Here is a 21,473-nt window from a genome sequence, read left to right on the forward strand (position 1 = left end):
ATACCCATTTAACAAGATATAATAACCTGGTGCCTGGTCCGCATAGAAAACATCAGAGTTCACAATGTGCCTGAATACATACACTGCCTTCTCAACATTCTATGCATGCGACTGTGCTTTAACATACAAACATTCTAAGACACACCCACACACACAGACGCAGGGACACAGATGTGCTTGAGCACTTTACATCCGATTGGTACCCTGGAGGATTGGGCCTAATGGAGGAAGACTGAAAGCTGTAGTGGCATGATAAGGCACACATCTCCTCACACTCAGTGCAGTGAAGTGCCTGCAGAGGGTGGGGGACTTCACACAGATGGCTATCGGGGCCATGATGATGATGATGTGCAAAGAACTTCTCAATCCTTATTAGATTCCACTTGAAACAAGAGCCCGCAAAGAAGAGAGAAAAGAGGACAAGAGGGAGTTAGTAAGAGAGAGAGAGAGAGAGAGGTGGGGGCGGCTGTGTGTGTGAGACAGTGAAGAAATGATCTTGATTCAAAAAGATGATACAGTCAGTGTGTACACTGGAAGCCTCTGTCACATGGTTAATCAGCTCTTAGTGGAAAACAACATACAATACAAGTGACTATATGGAATGAGGAGCGACAGCCATTACATAAAACGACAGGAAAGTAAATAAGATAAAGAAAACAGGAGAATAAATAAGGTAAAAATGAAAATAAGGAAGTAAATAAGGTAGGACCTAAGAGAGGTCTCAACAGAATATCTATTGAATTATGAGAATGAGAATTACTAGAATGAGAAAAGGCTATGGGATGTTAAATTCAGCTAAATATGGACTCAAAAAAGGATGATGAAAATATATACTATTGTTGTTTTATGACAGAGTTGGGTGTGTGAGTAAGGGGCAGAGGTTAAAGAGAGGTCTCAACAGAACATCTATTGAAATGCATTAAATGCTGACACAATGGCGATGACGCAAAAGAAAAGTGACAGTGAAAGGGTCAAGAATGAAAAAAGGCTATGGGAGGTTAAATTCAGCTAAATATGGACTGAGATAAGGATGATGAAAATATATATTATGTTGTTTAATGACAGAGTTGGGTGTGTGAGTAAGGGGCAGAGGTTATGTAGGAGGACAAGGAGACAGGAGAGGACATAACTGATTGTCTTATCAGATGTGTATGGGCGGTCAAATGGTTTAATGCACCTTAATGCACAAAGGCATGTGTGTGTGAGCATGCAGTTTGTGTGTAAAGTAGTGGGTGTAGAATTACCAGCAGGCAGTCCAAGCTTCCATCAATCTCCATCTTTTTTCTCTCTGACCACTGTGAAGCCACACACTTCCACCAATCTTCCATCTCCATCTTTTCCCTCTGACCACTGTGAAGCCACACACTTCCTTGTGAACATCCACTTAGTAGCCACACAGATATATAGTGGTATATGAGTCCAATCAGATGGACACAGAAGAGTCCGTTTCCATTTTTCTGGATTTTATGAGCTTTGTTTAACAATATATGTTTGATCTCGATTGATGTAATGCACTTTACAATAAATAGACATAACCAAACCACATTTATTGATGAATGAAAATCAACAGCTGTTTGTGCAGCAACAGACATGACTGTAATTTTGTTTTTATTTATTTTTAACGATAACAGTGTGTGGTAACAGCCTTTTAGAAAGTCCTAGGATTACAAGGTGTAGATTAGGAATTAATCCAAATTCCATGCCGCATGTCACACCACAGTCTTGTTAGGTAACAATGCGAGTGCCTATGCAAGGAATCAAATGTACGACCCTCAGCCCGAAAACATTTCTAGAGCTGGACAACAGTGTAGCAAAAATGAGGATGACTTCAATGAAAAACATTTGGCTCTAGGCCAAGCTGTTTTTGAGATCTGTGCAAAAGTGTTATTTTGATAATTATAGCACCACCTATGGGTGCAGTACCCCATATTCTTGTATCTGAGTGAGTGAAATTTCCAACCTGAAAATTCCAAATTCCAAACTGAAATGTCCAAATTTCCAACCAGCAGGAGCTGTGGTGCTTGGACCATTAATGATTAAGAAATAACAAAGTAATTTAACTTAACTTAAAATACTACCAGTCCTTTCTATTACATATTTGCTTGCAAACCTTTTATGAGTCTCTGAACTAGTCCATAAAAGACCTTTTCAAATTAGAGAGACATAAAGACAGATCGATATATAATCAGAAAGAGAAAGAAAGAAAAAGAAAGACAATACACAAGCTACTTGTCATAAGATGGTAAAAACATTCTTGAAAAGTGCTTTTGCTGTGAAGTAATATACAACTTACAACCTAATTCTTCTTCTAGTGACAGGACCATGACTGAGATACCATGTGAAACTCAAAGAGTAACACACACTCTCCAGCAGAGTTTATGTCTGTACACACACACACACACACACACATTCGGCTTCCTTTCCCACCGTCTGACACTCTGTTAGGAAAATCTTTCAGTCTGAGCCGGATTCCTCTGAGCTTGGTGGGGTGGTGGCCACCTCCTCCTCCTCATCATCATCATCAGAGCCTCCCTGTGGAAGGAGGGAGGAAGGGGGATGGAGAGACAGAATAGGAGATGGAGAGAAAGGGAGAGAGATGGAGGGAGACAATAATGTGTTTGTGTGTGTGTGTGTGTGTGTGTGTGTGTGTGAGAGAGAGAGAGAGAGATAAAGAGAGAAAAATTGAATGGGAGAGTGAGAGGGAGGGAGAGAGAGGGGGGGCAGGGGTAGAGAAGGGCCACATTAGCAACCTTAATCACATAATAGACTGCTGAAAAAACTATGGGAAAAGTGCAAAGGGCCTCACAAGCAGTCCAAAATACCCATGACTGAATCTGAAAAGTGATGAAAATCAAACCAATTTTATAATGTATAGCTGCGTGCCTTTAGCATTTAATGGAGTAAATATTGAAAAGAGATTATCTATTGTTTCTTTTAGACACAGCTTTGCTAAAATGGCTAGACAAATGTGTTCGTAGCCCTAACAAAGGTGATAAATTATGTAAGGGATAATGTCTGGTTAGCCGGTCATAACTCGAAAATAATTCCTGTCACCACAAACAGGACCCTGCTGCCAAGCGCTAATCAAAGCCAAAAAATGAATTCATCAAATGTATCAAAGTAACTGTAGTGGCTGTAGTGTAGTGCAGTAGCTCAGGAACAGTAACCAGGAAGTCATGGGCTCAAATCCTGGCTGCCACCATTGGGCCCCTGAGCAAGTGAGCACTCTTCCATCGGCCATACATATGCATAGCGGTCAAGGCTAACGGGCAGACAGCAGTCTAGTGACTAGAGCCTATTAGCCTTCTGACTCTTTCCTGTTGTTAGTCATCACTTCACCGAGTGAGCCCTCAGGGAGCCTTTGACTGGAAACTCATCTCATCTCATCTCATAAGGAGCCAAGAGGGTTTGTAGAACCCGATAATGTAATAAAAATTCCCTTTATAACTCCAAAAAACATATAATAAAACCTAACAATGTAATAATTCCTGATAATGTAATTAAGTGCATTTCCCAATAATGATAATAATAATGTAATAATGTCTCTACAGATAATTGGGGCAGCCGTGGCCTACTGGTTAGGGCTTTGGACTTGTTCAAACCCCGACCAGTAAGAACGGCTGAAGTGCCCTTGAGCAAGGCACCTAACCCCTCAATGCTCCCAGAACGCCGCTGTAGCAGGCAGCTCACTGCGTCGGGATTAGTGTGTGCTTCACCTCAGTGTGTGTTCACTGTGTGCTGAGTGTGTTTCACTAATTTACCGATTGGGATAAATGCAGAGACCGAATTTCCCTCACAGGATCAAAAGAGTATACTTAAAGGAACCATATGTAAGATTGTGGCCAAAACTGGTACTGCAATCACTTTCAAATTACTGTAGAGCGGTGTATCCCCCCCCACCTTTTCTACGAGTGTTAATAGACACACACACACACACACACACACACACACATGCACTCAAGCACAAACGCACGCGTACGTCAGGGTTTCCGTTGTCCGGTAAAAGCCGGACATTGGCCGGAAAAAAAAAGAAATGTCTGACAAAATTTAAATCTCTCCGGTCAAATTGTCTAATTGAAATTGGCTAATAACCCCACCCCCCTAACACAATCTGAATTTGAGAATAAACCTAAAATGTAGGCCTATACTAAAGCAAGAAGTTATAAAACAGCACATATATATGCTGCATTTCAAATAGGAAGCGCACGCTTACAACGTCTGTTAAACAACAAACGAATGAGTGAGACGGTTCAAACATGTTTTCTTTTTATTATGATCTTTACCTTTTGAACTATTCTTTGACTATATTGCCCTTCTATGCTTTTATTTGTTATTATTGTTTGGTTTTGTTTATGTAAAGCACATTGAATGACCTCTGTGTATGAAATGCGCTATATAAATAAACTTGACTTGACTTGACTAACGGCTGAAGCCTCAGATGTCCGGTCAGCTCCACCACCACCAGAGAAAAAGCCGAAGTGTCGGGCGTATCTGTCAGAATCAGTATACTTAAAGGAACCATATGTAAGATTGTGGCCAAAACTGGTACTGCAATCACTTTCAAATTACTGTAGAGCGGTCAAATTACTGTAGAGCGGACCCCCCGACTCGAGGTTGCCAACCCGGATGCTGAAACACTACTGACTCCGTGATTAGTAGATAGGTAAAGGGTGTCGCATCAGGCCAAAACACAACATGACATGACAAAACACAACATCAACATCAGTTGAGGGCTGCAACTTCACTTTTTAAATGACAATATCCTGGCCGGACTACTGTTGTCAGTGATATAAGTATTTGAAATGAACATGATTTCTTAATGTCTAGTGACATATCAGGGCCATTTTATGATTAATTGAAATACATTTCTTACATATGGTTCCTTTAATGTAACAAATTATTACATTATCGGGAGGTTATTACATTATCAGGTTAACCTTACCTTTTCCAGAAACTAATAATGTAATATCTCTCAATATTGTAATAACTTTGGCCAATGCTGTAGTATGTTTTGATTTGAAAGTGTATAGTGGCGGGGCGTACCCGTGTGTGTTTGTGTGTGTGTGGCGGGTCGTACATGTGTGCGTGTGTGTATGTGTGTGTGTGTGTGTGTGTGTGTGGTGGGGCGTACCTGTGTGTGTGTGTGGCGGGGCGTACCTGTGTGTGTGTGTGTTGGGGGGGGGGGGGAATTTTGTGGGAGATTATTACATTATCAGGTTCTACAGGGTTTTAGGGAGGTGTGCATGCAGCATGTCTTCAAGTCTTTCTAATCCACATATAAATATGTGCGTGTATACATGGACAAAGATATGTTAGGCTCCAATGGTGTTTTCTTTTTGTGAAATGTGATTCCAACAACCCCTTCTCCTGGGTAGCATAACTCTAATTGTATTGTAGAGTGCTACAATATATTTTGTCGACTGATCAGTGATGCATATCATAGTATTGTGTAGTTTAAGACAGCTGAGGATTAAGCATCTCAGCACTGATTTGTGTTACCTTGCGCTTGCGGCTCTTCTTGCCGTGGTCCGATTCTGACGAGCTGTCCTCGCTGGAGATAAACTCACGGCTCTTAAAGCTGTCGTTGCCTGTGGCACGCTCTCTCTCTTTCTCCCGAACTCCTGACCTTCTCTTTGTCTTGTCATCACTCTTTCCTCCCTTCCTCTTCCTCTCTCTGTGTGAGGGAGAAAAAAACAAAAAAACTTTGCTTGCGTGGCATCAATGTGTGAGATCTATATCAAATGTGTGAATGCGAGAGAACTGGCACAAAAGTAAGCTTTCTGAAAATTGTCTATGGTTGTAGTAGGCTTACACCACACATAACTTTTTATGCTAATTCTTCAACTTCACTTCTTCCTATGTCAAATTTCTGTACATTACTGCAGCATCATGTAGAGTGAATGTCAGACATATGCACACAGCTCTGATATGGGATGTGTTTCTGGATAATCTAAGGCTCTGTGTTTTTATTTATTTACAGAGGCGGACAGAGTACACAGCTTCATTACTTGAGTAAAAGTACAGATACCCTTTGCTAAATTTTACTCAAGTACAAGTAAAAGTACAACAGTCAGATGTCTACTTAAGTAAAAGTACTAAAGTACTTGTTTTTAAAAGTACTTGAGTATCAAGAGTACAAGAGTACATTTTCCAAATATTGCATTACTACTGCCACAGTGCTTACATTTATGTACAGAAACATCCTACATGGAGTTATGAAACAATTTAATGTTAATACCTTGGACAATGTAAAAGGAATTGAAAGTAAAATCAAGTCATTTTCATCTTTTTACCATATTGCCAGGGATGGGCAGTATTTCTAATACATGTATTTAAAATACGTATTTCAAATACAAAATACTATTTTGTAATGGAAACACTTGAAGCGAAAACTTTTATTAACTTGTTCAGAAAATTGAAATAGTCTGGCGAGGTGGGGCCACAGGTTGCCACATTCCCGGGATGGACCTGCTGCGTCTTCATCCATTGTTTCGTCTATGGTTTCGTCTCTTATCTAAATCTAACCATGGAGTTGACTTTGGCGGAAAGCTGAAGGTGATTGCTGACAGGCTGTCCCAATCAGTGGCGCCTGCACAATCCAATCACGTTTGAGAGGGAGAGTATAATATTTGCCTCTCAAATGTACTTGAGTAAAGTCATGAGTACTCCCCAAAAATGATACAGTACAGAATACAGATCCCTCAAAACTGTACTCAAGTACTGTACTCAAGTAAATGTACTCTGTTACTGTCCGGCTCTGTTTATTTATTAACGAATGACTAAACTCATTTATGAACGCACGTCATTTTACCTTCATAACAGATCAGTTATGACAGAGTAAAACAATCTACACTAACCTTTGGGAAAGGTAGTCCGACTGGAGCAGATGCTAATCAACATTTTAGGAAATTAGGCCACATTGAATGCCACACTAAAATGTTCCTGTGCTGCTTAAATGATGGTTGGATTATTAATATAGCCTATAATATATATGGGACCCTAATGTAAAAGATGGGCAAAGTGCACTAAAGCTAATTTGATAACTTAACAAAATCAATTAAAGGAGAATTCCGGTGTGATATTGACCTAAAGTGTATCGAAACATGATACCGAGTGTGAACGTATGTCTCATAGCCCATCTCGGCGTGTCCCCTGCACTCCAAAATCTGGCGCTAGTTAGCCGATGCTACCAACATCTTTTTCAATAGTGGTGCTTCGGCATCGGGCTAGCCATGCAAATAAATCACTGTTTTACACCCATTTACGAGGCTCAATGTATCTCCACACTTCATTGGTAGACTTCCGAGGGCCCTGACATTTAAAACGAGACATTGAGAACTTTGAAAAAGCACTGGTAGTTTACTTACAAGACGATTTATACAGACAGTATCTTCACGAAGTTTAGCGTTTGCAGCCATCTTGAATTTAGTCACGATAAGTCGAGCAACGAGTAAGAATGAACAGCTATGATAAGGGATCAGATTCCAAAAATAATTCAGTGGAAATGCATGGATTCCAGTTGCTGCTACTGGAAGAAACTGGAATCCATGCATTTCCACTGAATTATTTTTGGAATCTGATCCCTTATCATACCTGTTCATTCTTACTGTTGCTCGACTTATCGTGACTAAATTCAAGATGGCTGCAAACGTTAAACTTCGTGAAGATACTGTCTGTATAAATCGTCTTGTAAGTAAACTACCAGTGCTTTTTCAAAGTTCTCAATGTCTCGTTTTAAATGTCAGGGCCCTAGGAAGTCTACCAATGAAGTGTGGAGATACATTGAGCCTCGTAAATGGGTGTAAAACAGTGATTTATTTGCATGGCTAGCCCGATGCCGAAGCACCACTACTGAAAAAGTTGTTGGTAGCATCGGCTAACTAGCGCCAGATTTTGGAGTGCAGGGGACAAGTCGAGATGGGCTATGAGACATACGTTCACACTCGGTATCATGTTTCAATACACTTTAGGTCAATATCACACCGGAATTCTCCTTTAACTACACATTTAATACTATGGGCAAGACTGTAACAACAAACATTGGTGTTCTCCGCCTTGACAAGCACACGATTTTGCTTGATGACAGACTTTGCCCACCAAATAAATGTTAAGGCCCACGGTCTTGCTATTCAAAAAAGATGAACCACGTGGCCAAGATTTTATTCCTCTTGTTAAATCTGGCTTGTGGTACTAGGGCTCATCCAGTTAGAGCCGGTAGGCTACGTAGAAGGCTCCCTACTTTCTGTAGGTGCTGGGGGATCCGCCACCACTCTCTCTGTACTCCCTCATGGCTCTTTCATAGTCCTTCTTGGCCTCCTCAGCTTTGCCCTCCCACTCCTGAAAGAGGGATGGGGGGGGGGGCGAAGGATGGGGTGACAAATGAAAGGAGAGACAGAAAAAAAGAAAGCAGACATTCATTACATTGAAAATAGTGTACAAAATCACAGAGGTTCACAGAAGGGAAGGGAGGTGAGAAGGGAAGCTTTCATGAATGACACCGACAAGAACGTCAGGAATCTGTGGGGTAGTAGACAGTTAGACAAGCCTAGTGCGGGACAGAGACAGTGAGAGCGGCCAGGTTACCTGTTTCTGATCTTTGCCAATCTGCTTCCACATCTCGCCAGCCTTCTTGGAAATCTCCGTGATGGAGATGCCGGGGTTCTCCGCCTTGATGCGCTCTCGGCTGGCATTCAGCCACAGCATGTAGGCACTCATGGGCCTCTTTGGGGCACCCTTGTCTTTTGACCTTTTCTACGAGTGTGAATAGACAGACACACACACACACACACACACACACACACACACACACACATGCACTCAAGCACAAACGCACGCGTACGTCAGGTTTTCCGTTGTCCGGTAAAAGCCGGACATTGGCCGGAAAAAAAAAGAAATGTCTGACAAAATTTAAATCTCTCCGGTCAAATTGTCTAATTGAAATTGGCTAATAACCCCACCCCCCTAACACAATCTGAATTTGAGAATAAATCTAAAATGTAGGCCTATACTAAAGCAAGAAGTTATAAAACAACACATATATATGCTGCATTTCAAATAGGAAGCGCACGCTTACAACGTCTGTTAAACAACGAACGAATGAGTGAGACGGTTCAAACATGTTTTCTTTTTATTATGATCTTTACCTTTTGAACTATTCTTTGACTATATTGCCCTTCTATGCTTTTATTTCTTATTATTGTTTGGTTTTGTTTATGTAAAGCACATTGAATGACCTCTGTGTATGAAATGCGCTATATAAATAAACTTGACTTGACTTGACTTGACTAACGGCTGAAGCCTCAGATGTCCGGTCAGCTCCACCACCACCAGAGAAAAAGCCGAAGTGTCGGGCGTATCTGTCGGAATCAGTAATGTTGGAAGTGGAGGTGCGGGGAGTGCGGCCGCACCAAGACACGTCATTTTCTGTGTAGCTACCCATAGCTACACTGGACATGTAACTGTGTTCTGTTCCCAAAGCATGCTTTCTCTGTCTATGATCTGCAGGGTTATGGCCTCCTCGACGAGGAGGTTGCTGATCCACGGATAATTTGCGGCACAATCGAATATTGAACCGTGGACCGAAAGTAAAAGAAACTAAACATTTTCCAGAATAGGAAATATTTCTTAATTTAGTGTTATCAAATAAAGATGCATAGCATTAGGGTGTAGTGGTATGAGCGCTCATTCAATGTGTGTGTGCATCTGCGCAAGTGAAACTGTAGATGACGTGGGTAGCAGCAACAATCAATGTAGCCTATTTAAAACAACGAACAAAGCGAATTCTTGCTGTCAATGAAAACAACATAGAGACTGGCTAGATCTTTAAATCAACACTAGTTAAGCATGTTTAAGTTAGGCTAATGAACATGTTGCATATACGGCCTGATTATGTCATTCTTTAAGCTACATAGCCTGTCTCCAGTTTTCCTCAACTTGACTAATTAAAGGTGCTCTAAGCGATGCTGGGTAACGTAACTTCTGTTGACGTTCAAACAAAACAGAGAGCTAGCTCGCTACTTCCTCCTCCTCCCTCCCGTGCCGCTCCCGTGCGATTGAAACTCTCCTAAATGTGCATCTCTTCTGTGATTTGCTGGAACAGTTTGTTATGTTTTTATGGGCTAGGTTTGCCCAGGTTGAGGTTGGTTAGTAGCCTAGAAATCTAGACGCACCCTAGCAGCGGCAAATTCATTTGCTCAGCCTGTACGTCTAGTACCAAACCATAGGGATTTCTATTGGCTGACGCCGTGGACGTCATCCAATCACAGCGCTCTATTTTGTTAGAGAGTCTTAAGGCGGGCTTAACAGGATAACGACAGTCCTGCGGCAGGGAACAACAAGGAAGGTGGCTATGGCGAACGAAGAGCGGTTGTTTGAATCGGCGTTGGCGTCAACTTTGGAGGAGTTGGACTTGTGCTTTTCTTTGAAAGTTGAGCAACACAATGCACTTAATTCATTCCTTTCGAAGAAGGATGTATTTGCAGTTTTGCCGACCGGATACAGATATGGTCGTAGCGCTGGCCTATTGCATGCACCAGTTTGAAAGACAATTCTCTGCCCGCCCCTTGGATTAAGCGAGGTGAATGGCTCGATTCCAGACTAAACATTTCAATGATATAGGATGGCCCGCCAGGCTAGTTGGTTAGGTGATGTTTGCAGTAATTGACATAAAATGTTTTAGCCTAAAAAACGCATGGCATCGCTTAGAGCACCTTTAAGAAGCGATAATATGATATTTGACCGGCATATCGTCAAAATGTCCGGAAAACGAAACCTCTGCCGGTCACTTTGACCGGTGTTACATGGCAACTGGCACCCATGTTAACTGGCTGCGTTGGTGACGTCTTTGACAGATGTGGCCGCTTGCAGATTTGTCACTTTCTGGTGGAAACTGGAGACGAACAAATACAACTATGCATGACATATGTCAAAATTGTCTGTAGTAGCCTACGCTACATGCACTGGACCATAAAAATGCCACCAAAAAAATAAATACCTAAACAGCCTAATAATAACTCCACGTGGGTATCGAACCTGCTTCCTAAATGAAACCTCTTAAATGATAACCATTCATCTACGTACTTGAGCCACGAACCAGCTGATAAGTCATAGTGCAATTTACTTGACTTACTCTATACAATTAGAAGAAGTCGGGTAATGATTGTAGCAAGTTAACACGGCTGATGGTGTTGTCTAGCAGTTGCCCAAGCCAGTAGGTCTTCAAAGTACCATGGTTACGTTTTCAAACATTTCACTGACTGCTGGTCATGCTCTCTGTGGCCACCTAGTATCTGTAGCCTAAATTGAGGAAGCGTTGCTGGTCTAAAAATAAATAAATAATAATAAAAAAAAAACGTGTGATGGGGAGGACTGAACCCATGTCGACTGCGTGAAAAAGCAATGTTTAGGCATTAACCTGTTGCGCCACAGGAGAAGCACCCAACGCGAGAATTAGGAAATAAAGTATAAAAAAACATCGAACCCATGTTTACATGTCAGTAACATTAACGTTAATAGCCTATAAGCCTAAGAGTTTTGACTCTCCCTGTGCGCAAATTTTGTGTAAAATATGGACACGTTATAGACTTCTCCTGCCCATTGCAGTGTGCGTTTCAATGCCTGTGTTTCATGAACTGAATTCTTAAAAGAATAGGCTGGACAAAAGGATACACAATTAGGCAACACATTTTTATTTGATTTATTTGCTGACGTTCATGTGGCTCTACAGACACTTCAGGTAGGGGCGGCCACAGCCTAACCTCAGTGAAACGTTTGTAAAACTTAACCATGATACTTTGAAGGCCTACTAAATGCCTTGGGCAACGGTAGCATGATAACATGGTAGCCAGATAACATGAACAGCTATGTTAACTTGTTACAATTATAATAACGTTAGCTGACTTCTTTTAATCATACAACTGAAGTCAATTTCTGTGAGTGCCGTCAGCTGGTTCGTGGCGCAAGTGGATAGACGTCTGATTACCAAGCAAAGTCAATTAATTATTCGTGGTTCAATGCCCATGTGGAGTTAATTTATGCTATTTAGGTGTTTGTTTTTTGGGTTGCATGTTCATGGTCCAGTGCATGTAGTACTACATACAATTTTGACTTTTAAACATGTCATGCATATTTGTGTGCGTCTCTAGTAGGCCTATATCAGAAAGTGACAAATCTGCAAGCGGCCACATCTGGCAAAGACTCGTCATCAATCATGAAACGTCATCAACGCAGCCAGTTAACATGGGAGCCAGTTGCCATGTAACACCGGCACCATTTTTTTCGAGCGGAGACTGTGATGTACGTATAAACACAGAGAGAGAGAGTCCCATACAAGCATACAAAAACTAATCATGAATGACAGAATGAATGAATGAACAGAAAAGCAAACTCAAAATAGGCCTAGAGGCTATTTCAAGGCTAATCATAATCTTAAAGGCTAAAGTTCAATCCAAGATTGGTTATGAGATTAGTATGGTTGGGTGACTGATCCTTACTCTTGTTTTTTCACATTTGCCACTTGTTTTACACTCTTTCATAGTTCTCTCTCTCTCTCTCTGTATCTCACCTCTTTCTTACGGGGTTTCCTCTCCTTCACCACTTTGGCTCTCTTGGCAGGCTTCTTCTTGTGCTCCGCTTCCTCCTCACTGTCCTTGTCACTGTCACTGACGGACGCCTTACTGTCATACCTGGAGTACCAGCACAACAAAACGCAATGTTATGTCAAGTGAACTATCTCCTCCATAGTCCCAGAGTGAATTGATGTGATTGAGTAATTCCTTCGAGGGAGCGGCAGGATTATAGTCTGTCATGATTGGGACATACTGGAATTGAGTGAGAGAAATGGAAAAAAGGGGGAATATTGGTGGTGCTGCAGTGGGCGTGATTTAATAACCCAGCTACATCCTTAATGACCCTTTGCTATAAACACAATGAGTGGTGACAGGTGACAAGGTGACAGAACATGAATGTAATGGATGGGAAAGTAGCTGAGAGATGAAGGCAGAAGGCACTTACTCTTCTGCAATGTCATCCTCTTCCTCTCCTGGGTTAAAAGACTCATCTGGAGATGGGAGTAGAGTCATACAGAGAACACATATATTGCAATTTTCATCCAATTAGAGCAGCTGCTCTTTTTAACCCACCTACTGTATATAATTGGCCAGGCAGGCTGACACTCACCACTTTCGCCCTCGGAGTTGTCGCTGTCATTGGCTTCCTCGCGAATCTTGCCCTCCTCTTTCATGCGCTCCAGGTAGGCGTCGTGCTGGTCCTCATCTGAATCACTGTACATGTCATCTTTGCCCTTCATGCCCTGGGGCCAGAAAGAGAGACTTGAGCAGAAAAGGGACAGGAAAGAGACATCCCAGTAATGTCCACACGAGACAAATCAGGATGCAAAAACCACACCGGAGTGCGAACCACTCAAACCAGTCACTGAAATACATAGGCCTATGGTACATTTGAATTCACATATAAACATTATCATTACCAGCTATACATTTAAGTTGGCTTCGTTTTGGGGACTTCTTTTCCAACCACACTCTGTTCAATCCTTTTCCAACCACACTCTGGGGCAGATGTACGAAGGCAGGCAGTGTAAATACTGCTTTTATCAGTCTGCAGAAAGTGCACTCTGTGCCTTACCATATTCAATCAACTAAGATTTCAACTTCATCAGTTAAACAGCATTTGTACCCACATCTGAACAATATTTCTATCACAAGTGCAGTTGAATGGAATTAACCAAAGACAACATTAAAAGGAGTGAAGAGTTTAGCGATCATGAAATAATACATGATAATATGTCAACAAACAGAGAGATAATGCAGAACAGTCGTTCGGTTGTTTCTGAACGTCTCTCTTACCGATGCATTTAACCACAGTCTGGATTACACCTGGTTTTAAACATTTTTTAAACATTTTTTTACAGCAAAACAGACGTGTGCTGTTTTCAAACATATGCCAGTGAACTTAATCAAGTGCTAGTAACACTTCTCCTCTCATGAGTTTGCGCAAAACTCCCACTTTCCCCTCGTCCTCCCCTAAATGCATGTACATCAATAAGAAAATCGTAGCTTGCCATTCTGCACTCCTGTGAACGCCATAATTCACTTTAATTTATGTGCAGTCTGTTCTTACATACGATGTTATGTTTTAAGGCACATGTAGTAAAGATATAAACCAAATGAATCCCAGTTGGGAATGCTAAAAATTTACTCAGACAGTACCTGACTGGACCAAAGCCAAAAGCTAACCACAAAGTACCAAAGCTGCACTAAAGACCACACTGGTTGTGGCTTAAGACAAGAAACTGGACACAAAGGCTGATGTCACTTCACAAAAACAATATCTCGTTTCCTGTGAGTCTGGGTTAGGATGAGCTGCCCTGAGAGTCCATGTCATTGGAGATATTACCAGGAACTATCATCACTGCTTAAACACATTGTGCCATGAGTTTATAAACAGGGTATATTTAAAGAAAAGGCTTAAAATATATAGGCTTTAAATATATATACTTTTTATTTTGGTACCAAAATCAGCAGAATACTCACAAGTAATAGAGATGCAGGCATTAACTTCTTATAGAAAATATATTACAGTGGAGAAAAGACACTCTCACATAAACTTCAGCAAGTACCAGCATTAGAATAAAAAAACCCAGGCAGACACACATGAGAAGAGATTCCCCAAAGCAGTGTGTTAAGTGATTGTAAAAACAGTGATTATACAAACAGACAGTGCTTGGTTTTTATCCAGGAACAACCTTTTTGTTAATTGAAACAAAATCACACCCAGTAGATAGCAAGCTGACAGACCAGGATTTCAGCAGTCAACTCCACAGCACTCGATTCAGTCCAAGCTAATCAATCCCATATATCCACAGGCGCTGTATATGGGCAGTGATGCTGACTATATATACAGCAGCAGATGAACACACCCACAAGAACAACAAACAAACAAAAAACAGAGGCCGTCCCACACATACTCTTCACACCCAACGCAGAACCCGAGACACCACTTCAAACCACAAACCTCTATACCAACCTTTTTCTTCAGGACCACAACACAGAGAAACAAACAAACAGACAAAAATTCACAAGGATGATTATCATACACACTTTTGATAATCTGTGGCGTTGCAACACCTCTATGAGACAAGACCTGGGTACATTTGAAGAATGAAAATGGTTTTGTGAAGAACTAACCTCTTTGAAGCCCCGGTTCTTGATGCTTAGCTTCTTTGCAGTGACAAAGTCAAACAACTTGCCATACTCCTCTCTGAAAGATGGAAACAATCAGGGAAACATTGGACATTTTATTTTGTGCTGCTTCACAGTCTACTACAGTTCTACAGTTCAGAAATGAATCGAGTGTTATCCATTGTTTAGTGCATGTATACTTAAGACACAACTATCTTTCGGATTGCTAGTTCATATATATTTGTACTAACTTCATCAGTAGAATGGTTCATTTAACAGGGAGACAGCCGGTATAGAAGATGCAACCCGGCAGTTTTCTGACAAGTACTATAGCAATAAAATATCCATTCCGCAGGGTTGGTAAGGGTTCCAGTGTGCTGCTGTTAGTCCTCTGTATTTGTACTGATCAATGAGACCTCCTGCGTGAAGAGACTAGCTGTTCTGAGTCTACCTTTCAATACTGCTGAACGTGTACTGGGAGCCCTGCTTGGTCTCGATCTCAAAGTCAAAGGAGCGCGTGGTGGTGGTGCCGCGTGCGAAGTTGACGCTGGAGATCTCTTCGAAGCGCAGGTGCACGGGCGGTTTGTGCACGTAGATGAAGCCGCGCTCCAGTGGGTAGAGCAGGCCAGAGCTGGCCTTGTAGGAGCAGGTGATGCACTGAGCCCCAGAGTGACTGGACACACAGCGAGACAGGGGGGAGACATAGGGGCAGAGAGAGGCCGTTAGGGGAAGAGCATCACAGGTAGAATGAGAACGAGGAAAAGGTCTATGTGATGAATTTTCTTCCAACATGGGAACTCCTCCACAAAAAACGAAATATATAAATTCATATGATTAACAAAAAGATTTAAATATACTAAGACATGATATATTGTTGGTTTGTGTATTAACATCTAACAATGCAAGACCCATATAAATAAACATACAAGAAATATAAAAAACATGACCAAAAATTGCGCAGTTTTTCATAAATAATAGTTTCTCTTAAGGTGATACAAGGGGCAACTTTTTGAGCAATGTTGCTGTTCAACCACATAACCGGTTCCATTTGTGAGTGAATGATTATGATAATTTGTCTACTGATGATTAAAGTTTTCCAGAAAAAAAAAGAATGTGCTAGAACAACAACACTCAGGAACATTGGCCAGCAACAATACTCCAAACGTTGCCGTAGTAGTCTTAGTAGTAGCAGGTTTTACACAGATAATTTAAAGTACTGTGTTGCAGTCATATATATCAATCAACTGCATTAAATCATAGTGCATTAAACCTTACTATGGTTTAAAACCTCAACAGGAAATGTATAAAACCTACACTCTCTAAAACATTTCAGCTGAGTAACGTCAGAAGCCATTAAAGCCTTAAGACTGACAGTATGCTATGAGAAGGAAGCCAAGAATGCTTTCTGTAAATTCCCCCATAAACCACATAATGAATATTTCTCATATCTTAACTCAATATACTTTATGTGTACAGTAGGTAAAATGAATGAAAGGAACCCTGAAAAATAACAATCAATATTATTTAAAAGCAAAAGTTAAAAAGTTAAGTGGATTTCCTCGCATAATGTTCCTTTAAAAAGATGAGTTCTGCATGTCGTAAAAGACAATAATGCTGTTAGTCTCTCTGTAGGGGATCTTCTACAAGTGGTCCAACATTTGTAACAACTAACAAAGTCAATAATGAAATAAAGTGGATTACTTTGATGCTAATATGCTACACGTTATGTTGCTATGCTATGTTGTTAGCTTTATAACTCGATACTGGACCTGTCTTTCTTATTCTATGTTAAAAATTTAAACCCATCTTGTGTCTGTGTGGGCGTGTATGTACAGTATGCCTGCAGTTTATTACCCCTTGAAGTTTCCTGGCACTGTGATTTTCCGGTTGACCAGGGCTTTCATAACTCTGCTCACCATCTCATACAAGGAGCCTGACATGCTCTTACTGAGCTTCCCCTCGAAGCGCTTCACCACCTCCTCCCTGTAGCAGACACAGAGAGACCACACAGTTGGAAACAGAAGTACAGGCAGAACGTGTTGCATTAAGTGAAGCCAGACAAGTGGTGAGGGTGTGAGTAAACACAGACATAGAGCTAAACCACAAACAAACTGAAGCCGAATCTCATCATCATCGTCACCATCGTCATCATCTGTCCCTGCTCCATTTGCATTGCTCTCAGACACTCTCTCCCAGATGCCCCGGGTCATTTTTCTCTCATATTCCGTCTCCATTTGACAACCACACATTTCACTAATGGTGCGTAAATGGCATAAATGCCCATACCCATCCATACCCAACCACCCACCCCACCCCCCCTGTCTCATGGTGCCCTATTGATTCTCCCTCCTCTCCCCTCTGGGGGTTGTCTCTTGCCCCCTTGCCCCCCTCTCTCAGGCCTTACTCACTCGCTCATGTTGAGAGTGAGATGGATGTCTTCCTCCTTAGAGAATAGTAGGATGAGGAAGTGGTAGCGGGTTTGACCTTGCTTAATTGGAGGGTCCAAGCTGATCTGTAGAAGGAGTGGATCAGAAGAGGAAAAAAATATATAAAAACAAGAAGGGATGGGCTGAAAGGTTGAGCTTCTCCATCTCAATGTCCATTCTAATATTTCATCATTTCAATCAAATGTACAACTTATATCTCCACCATATACATCCTGAAATACAATGCACACATTTATTCACTACCCAATCTTAAAATACTGATATCATATACAATGCCCTTGATATACACCTGTAAAATCCACTATATATTTTAGAATAAACATTCTAAGGACATAAATATGACTTGTAAAATGTCAGACACAGTCACACAGTTTAAACTGGTTTAAATGTATAGTTAACTTACAGTATAGTGGGTGTAATATATTGAAATAGCTTCACTGCAATACAAAGGATGATCCATGATGCACTGCTGCTTTTTGACTTTTATTTTTGAGCCACAATAGTGTTCATGTTATTTGTACCGATCCAACAAAATGAAAAATAAAGGCAAATTAATCTGCTCTTTTAAATGTTACAAATAAAGTGCATCCCCTGACTGCTCTTTGGGCTTATGGAACATTGTGTGATGTAAGCTACTGACACTCACCACGAAGAACATCTGCCTCTGATCTTTGTGTGGAAGCAAGAAGAGACGCAGCACGGTGGTGTAGGGGATCTTGTAATCAAACGTCTTGCCGTGTAAATGCAGAAAGGTGGGGTATATACGGATGTCATACCTGTGGAGAGAGGGCCCAGCAGTGTTGCCAGGCGACACCAGTGTAAACAACCCAGATATAAAGAACACAAACATACCATACAGCGGGTACTTGTACATTTGATTATGATTACAATAGTAACAACAACAGTGTAAACAACCCAGATATAAAGAACACAAACATACCATACAGCGGGTACTAGTACACTTGATTATGATTACAATAGGAAAACTTTTAGGACTTTTAGGATGTTAGAATAACATGTGCACCTTCCTCTGGGAGTGAGGCACTGCAATTCCTTGAAGATACAGACAGCATCTCCAGTTGCCTGGATCACATCAGCCTTCGACAGAACATTCTGAGCAAACGCCTGAGGGGTAACAAAATATGAACTGATATAATATACTATGTAATGCGGATAACATTTTTAAAATTATGAACTGATATAGTATGCCATGTGGATGATCAAAAACCCCAGCTTAATTGAGGGATCATGTCACAGAGTAAAATTCAAACAGAGTTCAACATTTTTAATCTTTTGTATAATGGCGCCATCTGCTGGATGATAAAGGTCCTGTTTATGATAAGTTCACTCTTAACACACACACTTTCACACCTCCACAGGGTCCATGCCATCGTCGCCTGTGCTGGGTGGCACATAGAAGCGGACCTCCATGAGAGAGACCTCAGCATCGTCGTTCTGATGGAACTCCAAGGTGACCTCATTCTTACCCGTAGTGCATTGGGAGACACTGGCGAGGGGGATCTCAAACGCTGGGGTGTCGCTCACCTCGAACGACAAGAGAGGGCCTATAGGAACAAGTTGAAAACAATAAAACATGTCTGTAACATGTCTGTATGGCGGGTATGACGACTTTCTAGTTGTGCATGTCTATTCTGATGGAACATATCTAAGTCTTCAAAATACTTTAATAATAATTGAATTTGGCAAAGAATTAAAAATGAACAGTTCAACAGTTCAACAAACCCTCTAAATCCATCTGACTACTTTTCTCTTAAATGAGCATAGGCAACCTATAGGCTTTTGCCTACAAATCAAAATTTCAGACCAGGAAGAGATTGGTATTTAGCGAATTTTTAGTGGTTTTGAAATTTCAGACCAGGAACAGATTGGTATTTAGCGAATTTTTAGTGGTTTTAGCAGTTTTGAAGTGAAATTATTTGATTAACATGTCGAGAGCATTCACTCACCATCATTATCTCATTTTTGACGAAGGTGGCGTTTAGAGGCTTTCGCATCTGAACTCTTCACATACTTTTACTTTTAATATCAAATGTTTATCAGAAGACTGTAGGTTGAACACATGCACAGGACATAAGTGTGTATGGAAATTGTGAATCACGACACATTTGATAGATTCCAAATAGGTTGGCATGTAGTGCCAGTAGTTCAAAAGCATCCGCTCAACTCATTGTTTATAAATATGTACAGATCTAACCTTAGTTATGGCAGAGGCTACCACTTGTTGAGTTTTCCCAAAAGCCCACTTTGTATATAAAACACAATGCTGTTACATTACATGAGAGAGGTAAGGCCACTAACCTCTATTAATGTATAATGAGCTCTCAGTTACTGTGTCAAACGAGTTCCTGGAGTATTTCAATGGTATTAGAGCAAAGTAATTGGCAATTTGAAAATCACCCAGTTTCTGATACCTTACCACCGAATTTCGCTGTTCCCCAGTTCCAGCCTTTCACACACAAGTCTTTGTCTGTCAACTCAACTTTGTAGTTGACCTTGAAGTACTCTTGTATCTTCTCAAAATCCTGGTGGACAAGGACAACCAAAAAAATGGAGGACAGTGAGAGAGGGGGTGAATAAAAAACAAGCATCTGAAAATGGATGTATGGGACTCTCACCCACCGAGTCTCTGAAGCCATCATACTTATAGACATGGCCGGTGCTGGTGACCAGCTTGATGCCGTTGCCGAGACACACTCGTCTCCACTGTGCCTGAGTCAGCTCTGGCACAGCAATGCTGTCCACCTTCCCTGTTTTGCTGTTCTTATAAACAACCGTCTGTTTACTGAAGCGCAGGCGTCCATCATTCTGAGAACGCACAGTATTGAAATGGCTGTATATTATTATGTTTATAACATTACTGTTTGTGTCAGTAAAGAACAGAGGTTGAAAATCATTTCAATGTTATTATTGTAAGCACAACGTTACAGCAACAACATTGTGTTTCATAAGGAATTTCCATGCTGCATTTCGTGTCAGTTTTTTTTTGGTCAAATTTTATGCATTTGGTAAAGACTTCCAGAGAAGGGACATAAAAGTAAGAGCTAAAATAAATAGAAGCCAACCAACATGCATTAAGCCTTCAAAATTGAATTACTATTTATTGACAATATAAACTAATTATTGCATCCCTGGTATGTCATGGTCAAAGTAGTTCCACTTACCCATGACCCCTTGACCTCCTGATAAATCTCATTAAATTCCAGAGTGTCGGCCATACTTGACACTCACTAGGTGACGCTGAACTACATCGACACGAACAGAGGGACATGTGAGAGATCCAGAGAGGGAGATATGACATTCATTCACGGTTGATAGTTTCATATAAGATCACTGAATCAAACACAAACCAAAACAAGATTTATAATAATTACAATAATACACATCAATTATAAAAAATATTAAGGAGCATATGTCACGTCAAATCCGCGGAGCAATGGGAACGACACATAATATATTATCTATAAAAACACTGAGAACATCATGGCTTAATTACTTAACACTTAAACATGATTGACTGTAGCAGCCATAGCATAGCATACCAATTTCATTGCAAAGCCTACAACAACAAGGTTAAGTTTACAAAGTATATCAGGAACAATCGAACAAATATGCTCCAAATGGTATGTATTACCGATAAAAAAAACACAAGTATAATCAGCACTGACTAGCATTTACACTCTGTTTTGTGCACCGAATATATTGATCAACATTACTGTTAATGTTGTCTAGTTGGTCAGGCTGCCAGGCCGATTCCCGTGTGCTGCTGCGTGCATGATAGATCTGCTGGTACCGTGCGTAAGTCATGACG

The 21,473-nt window shown here is 41.0% G+C and overlaps 1 protein-coding gene across 4 annotated transcripts; it reads right to left on the reverse strand.

Annotated features, from left to right (window-relative positions):
* Positions 1–1,267: 1,267 nt before the first annotated feature.
* Positions 1,268–21,456, reverse strand: ssrp1b (structure specific recognition protein 1b). Of its 4 annotated transcripts, XM_042102960.1 has the most exons (20): positions 21,379–21,455; positions 20,827–20,907; positions 20,285–20,470; positions 20,082–20,187; positions 19,016–19,209; positions 18,669–18,769; positions 18,291–18,420; positions 17,606–17,709; positions 17,052–17,180; positions 15,649–15,870; positions 15,204–15,276; positions 15,043–15,048; positions 13,177–13,309; positions 13,012–13,057; positions 12,563–12,683; positions 8,584–8,751; positions 8,240–8,337; positions 5,500–5,674; positions 2,428–2,532; positions 1,268–1,350 (listed from the first exon to the last, which is right to left on the reverse strand). In XM_042102960.1, exons 2-19 carry the CDS (start codon positions 20,878–20,880, stop codon positions 2,455–2,457), a joined length of 2,124 nt encoding a protein of 707 aa, XP_041958894.1. In that variant the 5' UTR covers positions 20,881–20,907; positions 21,379–21,455; the 3' UTR covers positions 1,268–1,350; positions 2,428–2,454. The 4 variants fall into 4 exon arrangements, with proteins under 4 accessions (XP_041958894.1, XP_041958886.1, XP_041958878.1 ...); XM_042102952.1 differs by lacking the exon at positions 1,268–1,350 and having other exon boundaries at positions 1,527–2,532; positions 20,827–20,995; positions 21,379–21,456; XM_042102944.1 differs by lacking the exon at positions 1,268–1,350 and having other exon boundaries at positions 1,527–2,532.
* Positions 21,457–21,473: the final 17 nt, after the last annotated feature.

This window comes from Alosa sapidissima, chromosome 1 (genome assembly GCF_018492685.1).
Source record: "Alosa sapidissima isolate fAloSap1 chromosome 1, fAloSap1.pri, whole genome shotgun sequence".
Lineage (NCBI taxonomy): Eukaryota > Metazoa > Chordata > Actinopteri > Clupeiformes > Clupeidae > Alosa > Alosa sapidissima.

What these genes read in the sequence shown, in the direction of transcription:
- ssrp1b (XM_042102960.1), bottom strand. Translation starts at nt 20,880, where the DNA reads ATGGCCGACACTCTGGAATTTAATGAGATTTATCAGGAGGTCAAGGGG. An exon ending in CTCACTCTCAACATGAGCGA is followed by an intron (nt 17,181 to 17,605) that starts GTGAGTAAGGCC and finishes TGTCTGCTACAG; the next exon opens with GGAGGAGGTGGTGAAGCGCT. An exon ending in GTGCCAGGAAACTTCAAGGG is followed by an intron (nt 15,871 to 17,051) that starts GTAATAAACTGC and finishes CTGTGTGTCCAG; the next exon opens with TCACTCTGGGGCTCAGTGCA.